The 14,358-nt window shown below is 34.1% G+C and overlaps 1 protein-coding gene across 1 annotated transcript; it reads right to left on the reverse strand.

Annotated features, from left to right (window-relative positions):
• Positions 1 to 1,042: 1,042 nt before the first annotated feature.
• Positions 1,043 to 13,405, reverse strand: LOC136036304 (uncharacterized). Its single transcript, XM_065718454.1, has 4 exons — positions 13,155 to 13,405; positions 11,614 to 11,784; positions 7,573 to 7,731; positions 1,043 to 1,478 (listed from the first exon to the last, which is right to left on the reverse strand). Exons 1-4 carry the CDS (start codon positions 13,371 to 13,373, stop codon positions 1,275 to 1,277), a joined length of 753 nt encoding a protein of 250 aa, XP_065574526.1. The 5' UTR covers positions 13,374 to 13,405; the 3' UTR covers positions 1,043 to 1,274.
• Positions 13,406 to 14,358: the final 953 nt, after the last annotated feature.

Genomic DNA, 14,358 nt, shown 5'->3' on the forward strand with positions numbered 1-14,358 from the left:
TCCTTTCTTCATTGGCACATTCAGGGGGGCCGGCCCACCTAGATTTTTTTCTGGCATCCTCATTCCTTATTTTTTTTTTCTGTTTTCACTCTTTCTTTAAGTAAATTTGTCAATTTGGTCAATTACTGGCACCGTTGTCACATTACTCCCCGCCCTCCCCGAGGTTTTGCTCTAGAACAGCCTCTGCCGCTATTGCAGAGTGAAATGCATGTGCTTGCCTGTGTACAATCATCTAAGAATATGATTGACCAGATCTAAATCTCCCTGAAAACCATAAAAACAACGTCCTTGGTGGGAATAATTCCTTGTCCTTGGCGAAAAAAAATATTTTGATGGTGGCGGGGGGCCTCGGGGTATGAAGCGATAGCAAATTACATTTATGACACTTTTCACGACGAAATAAAAGAAAATTACTTACAATGGCACATATCAAGAATTATGATCTGCCTGATGACAGTAAAAGATAGTACCACTTTTTTTGACGATAATTTGAGAAGCTTTATATAACTAACTTCTTTAAATATACTAACTTTAACTTTAACTTCTTTATATACTAACTGTACCTTTTGCATTATTACAGCCAGACCAATTATTTTGTCTTTTTTATCTCTTCATCGTATTGTATTCTCCCTTATCCCCTAGACACTTGATTCGTCTTATTTCTTTTCCTATTCATCAGGCTGAGAATAGCGATCATAGTATAAATATATATGAACGGTAGCGAAAAGTCCTATACTCTCCATTGATGATTTTGAAACACGTCTAAACCACAGAAGCTAAACCACTGTTCATGACCTCGCCTTCGTGCACGCGCAATGACAAATATTTAGCGCATCACGATGAGAGACTATTGCTTGACGGTCATTTAATTCAGCAAGCATACTATGTGGGCAATGCAAAAGTAGTTGATTCTTAAGGACAATAGTGACATAGCCATTTCCAAAGAGCCTTTGAAGGACCAGCGTTTGGAGAACCAATAAATCAAATACAAGTCTTTATAATAGAAGCCTAAACATAAAACAATATATGCCATCAAAAGAGATACTTAAAATTCTGTAATGACTTAAAAAAAAATTATAAGTAACGTTCATCTAAAGAAAAATATAAATACAACCTTAAACATACTAGCACACAGAGGACTTTCCTCACTACTAGTTTGAATAAAACCTCCCTTAGAAATTTAGACCGAAAGTTTTGAGGTTTGTGAAACATATGGTCGTCTGCCCCCACCCTTCCCGTTTCCCAAAAAGTCAGACCTGCATTCACCAAGAACCTCAAATATGATTTCCAGTGGAAAATGGCGCATGCAGAACACTCTTCACGAGTACCGATTGATCAGTAACCTCTTCAGCTTCTTCTAAAGACAGAGCATCCAAAGCAAAGGATGTGTTCCCTGAGTTGATAACATTATGAGGAGCAGTGGTACAACTGACTTCTGAGTGATTAGACGAGATTGCCATCTTTAGTGTATCTCGTACCTAGAACACGATTCATGTTGTTCATCTTTGTTCTATCTCTCGTCAAATAGTGACAAAAATTGAAAAAAATACCTTTTTTGTCATTATACTGATCTAAGGAGCTTAAGGAAGGAAGCACTTGAAATAGATACAAGTAGGAAAGACTAGATGATAAAGTAGCTTAGAAGTAATTAATATTAGTAATGTTGATAAATATGTGTAGACTGGCACAGACCATTGTCATGACTATTCTTCCAACCGTCCCCTTTACAACTAACCAGCCAAAGGGAATGTCAGACAACAGGCATAAAAAAACATACAATCTTTTGTGAGGACCTTTGGAAAGATATTTTGCCCCCTCCCCCAAAGACAAAATAACAAATGCCCTTCCCCTATATAGGAAAATCCTGAGAGTTTCAACCTGATCACCCAAGCGTGAGACAATACAGGGTACACTTAACAACTACATATAAAATTCGTTCTCCTTTTAAAGAAAGCCATTGACTACAGGCAATCTCTTTAAACTCCGCACAATACTTGCCTGCTTTCTCCAGCGAAACCACTTGATCTTTGGATTCCGTCACCTGCTGCATTACGCAGTCGTCAGATTAATTACGGACACTTACCAATCATACAGGTGGATAGGTAAACTTAAAATTGCTTCCTTATAGTATAATAAAAGATATAAAGTCGAACTGGCCTATCATGACAAAAGCAAAGAGATAAATCTTAAACACGAAGATTCTCTTAGTAATAGGGAGAAAAACAAACAAACGAAAGTTTCACCAGTATCACAAAAAGGCGTCCTTGGCGCTGAATGAGGGAGAGAATTTAAACAAAACGACGTGAAAAAAGGAAATTAAAAAATAGCAAAAATCAGAAGATAATAAAAATAAATAGTCAAGCTAATATGTACAGTAGCTACTCCGAGCAAAAAATCAAGGAAGAAGAATATAATATATTCGATTCGAGTGCTCAGGTAAATACCCAAAGTCACTGTCCTGTGGTGGCGCAGTGGGTTTGACCTTAGCTTGGTAATACCGGACCCAGAGATCGAATTATGCTGCAGCAATGCACTGCAGGGCCAACGGAGGGACCTTAGTAGTCAAGAACCGTCGTTAATCTGATATTATTATTACCCAAAAGTCACTCATGTACAATCAATAAGCTACTCTTATCACAATGCAAGCAACTGGAACAAATAATCAGAATAAAGGAAAAAATTTGAAAATCCCGTTAAGAATTTTTTTTTTCTTTTTTACTACCATTCAATGCAGTTCTCCGTTTAGGTCTTATTTAGTCTCTTGGTTATTTTGTATGACCAAGCTGAAAATTTGACAAAGGGTTCTGTTTTTAAGATGACATCATAGATGGAATCAATACGTGCTAGAGTACCAGTGTCTCTATTGCATGCCATATCCACGAAAATGTGTTTTTCCTATGGCTTAACTGGTCCATTATGTAAAACCTTTATCATTAAAAATAACTGTTGCTTCTTTAAATTGTACAGAATGGCAAGGGTGAACAAAAATATGCTCTGCCAAAGCAAAAGAACAAGTTCTAGGAATCTTTCTAAATTTCAGAGCTATTCCTACGGCTTTGTGAGGCTCGATAAATTGTTCCCCATTACAGGTAAGTGGTCGGTCAATGTAGAATATACCATAAGAACAGGGAATAAATGTTACACACTGTATTTCCAAGATTACCAGAAGTCTTGTCCGTACCAGAATTGAAGTGATCTACCCACAGGACTGACCGATATGAAGCAATTTTGAACATATTTTGTTAAGTTTCTCGCCAACATCAGTTAAAGAGTTAGTCACAGCAACTGTAAATTTTAGAATCTTCGTTTTTTCCATGCTTCCTTTGTCCCTTCTTAACTATATCATACATGAATTTCATAAAATAAGAATTGCAAAATATGACGTCTCTCAAATACAATAGTTTAGAATAAAGATAATATGATAGAAAAATCCACTTAAGAAGCAGAAAGTAACCCTTAAGCTCTTAAACTAGCGGATATTCAAAATAAACTTATTAAATAGGGCATTAACTTCCTTTCCGAATTCGATATTTTCTATAGTTTCAGCGAGTAAAACAAAGTAGCAGGATTAAAAATTTCCGCTCCAGTCGATCGATTGCTTACTCATCACCACTTTAATTAACTACACTAAGGATTTTACTAATAAATTATTTACACTAGATTTTTGCGTCTACATGGAGCTTGAACAACTACATAACAGTATTTTAGCTTATTTATGGATCATTAGCAGAATAGAATCCTGTGCGAATGCTCAGTTGTTTACAAGGCTATAGTTTCCTTGAGGGGCGCCAATCCTTAAGTGGGAATAGTGATTACGACAAGTTTCCCAGTCTTACAGATACCCCGATAGGGTTGAGTTAGCTCTTTGCATTGGCCGTTGTCCGTAGATATTACACCCTGTCACAGTTGCCGTCCAATAGAAGATTTTCTAATGATGGTGTTCTGCGTCACCATGCAATTTAGCCCATTACTGGGAGAAGGTTTTCAATTCACGGGAGCAAGCGTAGCTGTGTTGGTCTAAGGCTGCTTGGAGCAGCAGTGAGTTGTTAGTAGCAGTAGTAATAGCGGAACATAATCGATTTTCGACGACACAGATTGATAGTGTTTGAATTATTATAGACAAAAAGCGTGGTCAAATACAATTATGAGTTTGGTTATTTACTTTCACGATTCAACACAGACGACAAAGAGGATTTCTGCCCTAATAATTTCATAATTTTGAAAATATATAAAAAAAAATCTAAGAAAATTATGGTTTTCAGGAATTATGTGTTTGTTTCGATATCCTTAGTTCTTCAGCATCCTGTGAATTATCTTCATAAGATAATTCAAGCAGGATTTTAGAAGTCATTGCCCAATAATACATCTTAATGCCCAGCCCCCAGAAAAACAATCTGGCAGCTACTCCCTGAATTTTTTTACAGTCTATATCAATGGGGAGCGGGGAGATACTAAACCTATGAGGGAGAGCAAGAGACAGAAAGAGGATTCGGCAAATGTATTTTCTTTTAGGCAGGAGTTTCGGGTTGGTAGGATTTGATTAAATATTTAAGATATGTCTAGTACGCTATCACTAACACCGTAACTATCTTTATTTTAACGATTAATTTAGCTACATACGCATAAATATGCATGCATACCTTTAAAAATTAGAAAAAATTGGAAACTCAATCTTTTATGAAAAAGGCCTCCACATAGTGATATAGTTTTTGATAGTAGCAGACGTAAAATAAAAAAAGACACGTTGGTAAAAAAAAAGTTAAAACATATGGCGTTCCTTTGAAGGCGCAGTTGTTTTAGGGGATCAAAAGATTGTTAGTCTTTAAACTTTACGAACGAAAAGCGTCGTCAAATTTAAGGATTTAGTTTTAATTATTAAAGTCACGGCTCAACGTTGCAATACAGACAAAAATGACCTTCATCGTTTTGTATAAGCAAGAAGAAAAATGATATAAAGTAGCGGTTACCAGGTATGAATTGGCCTAAAATGGGTAGGGGGAGGGGGAATATTTTTATTTTGATGTCCTTTGTACTTGAAGTCCTAGTATTTACTTCTACTACTACTAACAACACTCTGAGGCACCAAGCAGCCTGAGGTCAACACACCCACTCATGCTTCTCCTCAATTCAAATCTATTCAAAGTTCTTTACACCCTCCCAGTAAGTTCTCATTACCCTTAAATCTTTTCTTACTACATTCTTCAACCCCATTCAGGGACGACCAGCTTTTTGTTTGGCCCTAAAAAAAGCCATTTGACTATTTACCATTTCAAACTACCTAACTGCCTCTTCTAACTAAATTATCATTGTATTGCGCATCAATTCATAGCTTTTAATAATGGTTTAAACATTCTTTCAAAATTATCCGTTCATCACTCATTGAGAGGCTCTTTATCAGCAATCAAGGTTCAAGATTAACTGGAACTAGCTCAAACCGACTATTTTACCCCCATTTTTGAACACGCCAATATTATACTTAATGTTACGCTGTCTGGCATCTTACTATCAATATCTTACTACCTGCTAGATTTTTATATTTTCCTCCCTTAAACATCCACACCAATTTTAGACAACAATTTTCTTAAAATCATTTCACCCATCTTCTGCGCTATACAATTTTAGCATCTACAATGCACAGCCAACTGCTACAACAATGTTGCTCATATATTCTCTTCATGAAGCCTGCCAACGTCATAACCTCATGGTAAATGACTACCCTTCCTAAAAATCATTACCTAAATTACCAAAAAAAACTTGGTAAACCATTAACAGTACTACTTCCCTTCCCTACACCATATTAGCCAAAGCTAGGATATCATCTAACAATATTTCTTGCACAGCCTCACTATATAAATACTATTTTGTTCACCTAGGATCTTGTCTTTTTAACAGTATTTACAACCAACCGAAATTACTGTATCCTACTGTATCCATTATTTTGTTCTGTACCCTTATAATGAGCTTATATCCATATGACTGATACTTTGCCCTTCAAGCTGATATTTTGCATAAGCAAGCATGAAACTAGGATTCTATTGTTAACATCCCACTAGCCTTAACAGGACTTAGAATCTTCTTTATTTATCACTCGTCCTTCATTCTAACTTTACACTCCATCCTTCCTACCAGAATAAATAAAGCCTGTATTATTCAATTCCATCTTTCCTACCCTTTGGCGATGAATCTTCTAAAATCCTAGCAAATCCAGCTCTAGACAACAAAATCCGTCAATACCAACATCTAACATCTGAAATGTCGACACACAAGTTGTTATTTAATGTCGTAACATTCCGTGGCGTATTTTCCACATTAAATCTTACAAATTTCCCTAGCAGCCAAGAAATCCTAGTTAAGACTATACAAAGGGCTTAAGCGGGCTTAGAGCTGATCATCAAGAAGTCCTCGTGACCTTCAGCTCAGTAGAGGCTATGTGCAAACCTGATCCTTTCTTGGTCATTAAATAGTTATCAGCACCCGACAATGCATTACTATCAATAAGAGCTGACGTCCTGCAAAAGTTATTTTAGGCCTTTTGCCCTTCTCCCATCCATGCCTGTATATATTATACTGAGATGGAGAGGCAGCCTATGATAAAGTACAATAGAAATGAGGAGGTAAAACAGCCCAAAAACCCATCAAAACGAACAATCGACCACCTCACAACACGAAAACATCTTTTTTTACTCATCCTTTTATATCCGAGCTATCCTTGTCTATTTATTTCAGTTGGTGAGATACTTCAAAAACTATAAACAAAACAGATTAGAATCTTCTTTTCTTTTTTTATTCTTTGTAAGTTTTATCCATAGATAGAAAAAAGCTAAAAATCTTAGACTTTGGATTTAAAACAAAAACAATGAGGCATTCCTTTTTCTGTCAAATGATGAGCTTACAGCACAGGTGAGATGCATTGTCTTTTTACTCTCTCAAAATGTAAGCCCACAGTTTTAAATAAAACCAATGAGCAATAAGTCCACTTTTTAAAATTCCCTCCTGAAATATATTTACAACCTGCAATGTAATAAAAGAATATAAGAGTGATAGTAAATACATAAATAGCGACAAAGACCACATTGCCTTTCTATTATAAACATCAACAACAACAAGAACAATGGGAAATTCTTTTCGCAAGACAGTCGAATTCTGTATTATAAGCATTATTTCGACCCTATGTCGAGGAGCCGTCCTCAGGAAAACATAAATATATAAAAGAAGAGACTTACAACAAAATTCGACCACAAAAGCTAAAACAATTTTTCTTAAACAGTTTCAGCATCCTTACTTAAGCGAAGTTCAGCCGGAGTGGTCCTGGTTGAACTTCGCTGAAGTAGTATAAAAGAGCCTTGCATAGAAGTGAATTGAATTGTATTAATAAGAAAATGGCATTGTATTTGCATTGAATTGTATAAAAGAAGAGACATAGGGTCGAAACATTCATTCAAATAAAGAATTCCACTGTCTTGTAGAAAGAATTTCTTATTGTTCTTCTTGTTGTTGATGTTTATAGTAAATATAAGTGTGACAGAGGCTGAAAATAATCCTGTTAAACAAATAAAGGGTGCCCGTCCATACCTGTTTGAGCTCCGCCACAGCTACGAAAGCATCATCATCAAGAGGCATGTTTTTTTCCTGCAAGCTATTTTGAAGTATCGCCAAAGAGTTTGACATCTGTTCAATGCAGGCAAGCAAAGAGGTTTGAGATAAACAAGGTGGCTTTGACAAGTCTGGAGCCTGAATGAGACAAATGTATGTTAACGATTTTGTGACTTTAGGCATCTTTAAGCTTGCCTATTTTAGTTCCCACAGAGACTGGAACTTTTTAAGTTCCCACAGAGTCTGATTTTTATTTTTAAGTGAAAAAAATACATCCATATCCACCAAATTCTACTGCACGCACAAAATAGTATTTACAATAGATAGCAATATTTTATCCAAATAATTTTGAAACCACGATTAAAACCACACGATTAAAAAGATATGAAAATACTGAGAAGTTTTAATAAAAGTTTACTTTTAATAAGACAGTGAAACATTAACGGAAAATAGCGAAAGTTGAAATTTTACCTATTTTTAGTATTTTCACTTCGTATTTTTGACTTTAAATAGAAAGACAGTGTGGTCTAAGAAATTATTTGTAATCGCTGCTGGTGAGAGCATGGAGTATTGGCAGAAGAGAAGGCTCCAAAATTAAAATACATCCCCTTTTTTTGAAAATGTGAGTAGGAGCAACTAAACTATCTGATAGCTGTAGAGGTCCCCAGTGGCAGTCCTGGCCTCTCTTGTGGCCAGGACAAAATCTTGATTGCCCCCCCCCTCCGTGTCTACCAGACATAAAGGCCAAATTTTAACAAAATTTTCATTTATAAGCAAAATTTGAACACAAAATATTACCTAAAACAATAAGATTAATTAAGTTGGGTCTAATTACTTTTATTTTCAAGGAATGGTGATAAAGATATGGGAAAAAATGAAAATTTCAGATTTAATTTGCTTTATTAATGCCAATTACGCCCTCTACTTTATTTTTAATAGAGATACAATTTCAAAAATTACAAAATGATTAAATCGGTTAGATTATTTATTTGAAATTTTGCGCCCCTAAAATGTCTACACCCGGTGCAAGTGCCGCCTCTTCCACCCACCCCAAAAACCACCACTGGAAGTCTCAAATTGTAGCATTTTGATTCGGTCACTTTTTCCACAGAATTATTTTGACTAATGACTGAAAAGTCCGCCTAGCCTCCATGGTTCGATACTCCAGGAGCACCCAGGGACAACCAACTGGATTAAAAAAAATTAGTGTCATATTTTGTCACCAAACTCTAATTGTAACATTTTGATTTGATCACTTTTTCCACAGAATTATTTTGGCTTATGACTGAAAAGTCCACCTAATCTCCAAGGTTCAATACTCCAGGAGCGCCCCAGGGACAACCAGGTCCAGGGACAGTGTCATTTTTTGTCACCAAACTACCAGTAATAAGACCTTACTTCCTAAATTGAACATTATATATCAGTTCTTTTTGGATGAGGTCTGGCTACTTCAATAGGAGTGAGAACTACTAGAAAAAAGTGAGCTTAACCTTAAAATTCAACCATTTGCAAAAGAGTCTAAAATAGTCAACCTTTCCAACAGTAAGAAAGGAAAACATGACATTCTTGACAGCATTCTTGACTAATCTCTTACTTATCAAGAGGGGAACGAGTTCAACAAGGTATCCCTCAAGTAAGTATTATGACCATTTTATCTACGACGAAGGAGCATGTTAGCTTTGCAACAAAAATCAACTTATTTATTTATATGTTCATTCTGAAACAAGCGATTTCGCGACAATCCTTCAGCTGTAGCTTGCAACAAAAGGACAAGATGCTTATGCAATCGGATTCATTAGTCTCAGATATATCAATTAGGCGAGCCAAATTATGATACTAATTAGACATTTTCTTACAAAAGCATCTAAACTTGTTTAAAAAATAGAAAAATTGTCGTTTTTTCAACGATTCTCAGTCAATTTTTTAGGTATTTCTAAAGTAAAAACAGTATACAACAAATTTCTAAAATTCAATTTGATAGATGGAGCAATAGCAAATAGTATAGAGCTATAGAGGCAAAATCTTCGTATTTCGTTGATACATTAGAAACATAAGAGACCATAAGAATAGCATACCAAAACTTGCACACGGAGCATAAACCGAGCCACAAATGGAGCCACAGTCCATTTGTTGGAGCCAAAACTCCATAAAAACAGAACAAATATAGCTTTTGTCTTCTTTTTAATATAGCAATCAATTATTTGGCTTTCATATAAGCCTAGAGGGCATACCGTCAATCTCCTGTAAGAATATTGAAGCATCAAAACGTATAAAGGCAAGTGATATATTGCTAATGAATTTTATTCAATAGAGTTGGAGTCTATCAGAATATATGGAGTCTCAGGAGTCTATGGAGATTGATCAGACTTCATATAAGATAAGATAATATTTATTTTCAAAAGACTATCACAAGCTCTATAGAGCCGAATTCGCTTTATATGTGAGTAAAAGCTAAGAAAAAAAAAATTCAAAACCGTACATTAAGTCAAACATTTAAAATTAAAAGGAATTAAAAAAGCAAAATCATCAAAGATAAAGGGCAAATCAGTAAACTTAACACTTAAATTGCAAAAACATTGCAGTAAATCAAAAAAGAATAAAACGGCCATAGAGGAAAAGGGGAATTTGGCAAGTACATAATCACGAATTGTTATTAAGGTGTTCCAGAATAAAGGGTATAAAACTTTTACGAAACCTTTCTGTTTTGTATGATCGGAGAGTAAGTTGGGATTGCTAAGGAGACTGACCGGGGGAGTCGGAGTCTAATGGGATTGTGAAAATCAAAGAGTAAGTCCTCAGTACGGGGATTGGAAATGACTGATTTAACGAAAAGCAGGCACATTTTTTCCCTCCTTTCTTTTTCCCATATTATGGGAGTCTGTGGAATATAAAGACGACAGGCAAAAACAAATATGAAACAGTCAAGCAAATGACAGAAGACATGAAAATCGAGGATAAGAAACAACTGGTGAATGTTATTTCAGCAGGAAATTCAAAACATGACGCGTGACTTCAATCGAAAGTGAAATTTTCAATTTTATACTTACTTTCTGTGACTTTTTCTGTTCAAAGCAACTTTTTAATTATCTTTTGATCATTCTTCGCTATACTTTCATTTCTGAGACTTCCATTTTTAATATATTAGTATATTGTAAACTAGAATCTGAAAAGAAAACTGCGCTGTTATGGCAATCCTTTTCAAAGTTTTCTTTTGTGGGTTTATTTCAATGACTACTGAACACATAAAACTGAATACGTTTCATCATACAACTGAATACAGCTGAACACATGTCATCCTTCTGTTTGTTCAGTTAATCCAAATAAACTAAAAATGAAGACGGCGTTACAGTCATCCTTCTTAATAGCATTTCTTTGGTGGATTTATCCCAAAATAGATTTCATTGAAAATTTGCTTTTATTCTTCTGTCAATTTTGGTAAACTTAAAACGAATTAAAAAAAGATCAAATAAACAAAAAAACAAAAATATGCAAATATTTTAGTCTCTATACTTCTGAAACTATATTGAGATTTAAGAAAAGTTTGCCTATTGAGAGTTGTATATAGCCCCTATGAACCTTTACCGTTAAAGTAATGTAATTTTAACGATCAGCGTGTAATTCTTGGTTCCGGAGCAGTTACTTGATTAAGAAGTACATATTGTTTCATATAATCATTAAAAAAACTAGCTTTTAATTCTCAGAAAAAGACACATTACAAACTTTCAAGTTCCATCACAAATCATAGTTGTAATTTAAATTTGAGTTTTAGTACTGTGTAGCTTTTACGACCTTCGGACACATATCTAGAGGACTCTAAAAGGACAATTTTTATTTATGATTTTTCACATCCTGTATGACTCTCAAACCATTTCAAGTAAAACACCCCCCCCCCTTCATAAAATCTCTTCCGCGCAAAAACCCGATAAATTTATTAGTTATTTCTCCCCTAAATTTTGGCATCGTAGAAGCTTATAAAGAGACTTGTGTTAGTATTAACACTAGAAAAAAGGAGGTACTCACATTGTCTATGCTGTGAGAATGTTCTTGAACGCTTTTACTATGGCTTGAGAATTGTATAGGTCTTAACTCTTTTGTTTTGACCTTGACAGTAGATGCATCTAGTCCAACCTCCACATCTGTAGATTTTTTTGCATTCTTGAAACTAGAACTTGAAAGTATGGAAGACCTAATCTGGAAAAATATAATAATTATTAGCTGAACTTAAAGCGGAGAGAAAGAGAGAGAGGGGGGAGGGAATTTGATAGTTATGGTGCCAAACAATAGTTATGATATAATAGCTTAAAGAGACTAGGAAAACTATCTTACAGAACCCTAAAGCGGAAAAATATGAGAACATAAAGGAAGCTAAAAGATTGCAACTCCTCTGGAGATTAAAGACTTAATGTGAAAAAATATACCAATTATCAGATGGACTTAATGCGGGGAGAGAGGAGGGGGAAGGGGATTTGATAGTTATGCTGTCAAACAATTGTTATGATATAAACAGAACCCTAAAACGGAAAAGTATGAGAACATAGGGGTAGCTAAAAGATTACAACTCCTCTAGAAATTATAGACCTAATCTGAAAAAATATAATAGTTATCAGATGGACTTAATGCGGAGAGAGAGAGGGGAAGGAATTTGATAGTTATGCTGTTAAACAATAGTTATGATAAAATAGCTATCATATTTCTAATGAAAAAAAATACCCCAAACCGCAAATTTACTAGTTTGAAAGATCCTTTTTAGTAATTTTTGTAGCTTATTGTACTTTTTCGACAAAATGATAGACAGATTTATACAGAATGATAGACAGATATATATATTAAAACATATTAGGATTTTTTTTAAACAAGTCCTGAAAGAGGAATTACAATGGCATTTCTTTGAGGATGAGGGGGAGGGGGTGATTTCCTCATCTTGATTTTCAATAGCTCAATTGTTGACTGCTTTACCCTATTCCTTGATTAGATGCTAAAAGACAAGCTCATACGCTTGTCAAGCACCACAGCTTGTTAAAGCAAATTCTCTAAAAAAAGGAATCCCTTTGAAAGGAAAAAAAAGTATGAAAAGTTTGTTAAGTGGGAATGTTTTATTTCAATTGTTAATACTAATACTAAATAATATTAATACTGGTTATTATCAATATATATATATATATATATATATATATATATATATATATATATATATATATATATATATATATATATATATATATATATATATATATATATATATATATATATATATATATATATATATATATACATATATATATATATATATATATATATATATATATATATATATATATATATATATATATATATATATATATATATATATATATATATATATATATTCGTTAATGCGATATTTTCATTATCGTCTTAACTTTAAAATGTAATTTGGTTATACTTTCCAAATTTTTTGACTCCACCTAAGATAAATTCCGGCATGATTCTCAAATTTAACAGTCTTGTCTGACATAGTAATCTCAAGGGTAGACAATTTTTACGACTAAATAATCCTATTCTAAGAGATAGAACAATCTTACTTTATCCGAATTTTGTAGGATTATTTTGATTTTTGACTGATCCACAGAATGTCTATGATTAACGCGATGAACTGCTTGAGTTAACTCTGAGGAGTGATCAACTGATTTGGATAAAACCATATATAAAGGCATCTCTGGCTTCCTATGCTTTGTAGGATTTTGAATATGGCTTGCTAAACGAATCACGTACCGAATGTCAATCATAGGAGGGTATTTCATAAGCAACTGAAGGCAACCCGTGTAGTCGGAAGACAGTACTAAAATGAAAGAAAAGTAGTAAAGAGACTAACGAGACTTACATCAACGAAACAAAAAGACACATTTACATTAAAATGAAATAAAAGTACTAAAAAGACTAACGAGACTTACTTAAACGAAATAAAAAGACTTGCATTTACACTAAAATAAAAGAAAAGTACTAAAAAGACTTAAAGTTTAATAAAACATTGAAACAATATAATATTAAGACAAAAAATTGACAGACAAATGATTAGAGAAAGACATTTTCTTGCATTATTTTCATAAAGATGACGCTAGTTTCACTTCGTCGTTTTTTTGTTGTTTGTGTTTTTCTATTTAAACTTTGACCTTATGTTTTTCAAATTAATAGTCTACTGCTAATAGTAAAAGCGGTTCATCATAGCACAAAGCCACCCAAGTGCAATACAGCAGCACAAGCTTTTCCTCCAGTCTAGTCTATCCAGATTTTGATTTTTTTATTCCCTTGTGAAGCTCTTACTTCCTTTAAAGCAATATCAATATCATCTTTCAATCCATTTTAAAACATCCTGATTTTTGCTGCCCCTGGATTGCCAAGAACCAACATTTTTGGTGAGCGTTCGAACAACGCTCTAGCCATTCCAACTTTTCTTTGGTTACAGGTATTGACAAAGAGATCAGAATCAGCTATTTTTGTACAACATAGATTTTGTACAATTAAAGCTTAAAACTGTATTTTGTTTACAGGCATGATCAAAATACGAAAAAATTTAGAAAATTAATTCCAGATTTACGTTCCATGTTGCATTAATACTTAAAATTGTGCAAATTAAAGTTGTGTTTTTTTTGTCCTTCGGCATAATAAAATAGCAATGGAATTTAGAAAATGAATTCCAGGGGTACGTTCTCTGTTGCATTAAAGCTTAATATTGTGCAACATAAAATTGTTTTCGTGTGTGTATTTTTGGGCATGATCAAAATAGCA

The sequence above is a fragment of the Artemia franciscana genome, chromosome 15, assembly GCF_032884065.1.
Source record: "Artemia franciscana chromosome 15, ASM3288406v1, whole genome shotgun sequence".
In the NCBI taxonomy this organism is placed as follows: Eukaryota; Metazoa; Arthropoda; class Branchiopoda; order Anostraca; family Artemiidae; genus Artemia; species Artemia franciscana.

Excerpts from the sequence above, each read along its gene's own strand:
- LOC136036304 (XM_065718454.1), bottom strand. The coding sequence starts at position 13,373 with ATGAAATACCCTCCTATGATTGACATTCGGTACGTGATTCGTTTAGCA. Across the intron at positions 11,785-13,154 it reads TCCTACAAAATTCGGATAAA|ATTAGGTCTTCCATACTTTC; the intron begins GTAAGATTGTTC and ends ATATTTTTCCAG. Across the intron at positions 7,732-11,613 it reads ATTCTCACAGCATAGACAAT|GCTCCAGACTTGTCAAAGCC; the intron begins GTGAGTACCTCC and ends TGTCTCATTCAG.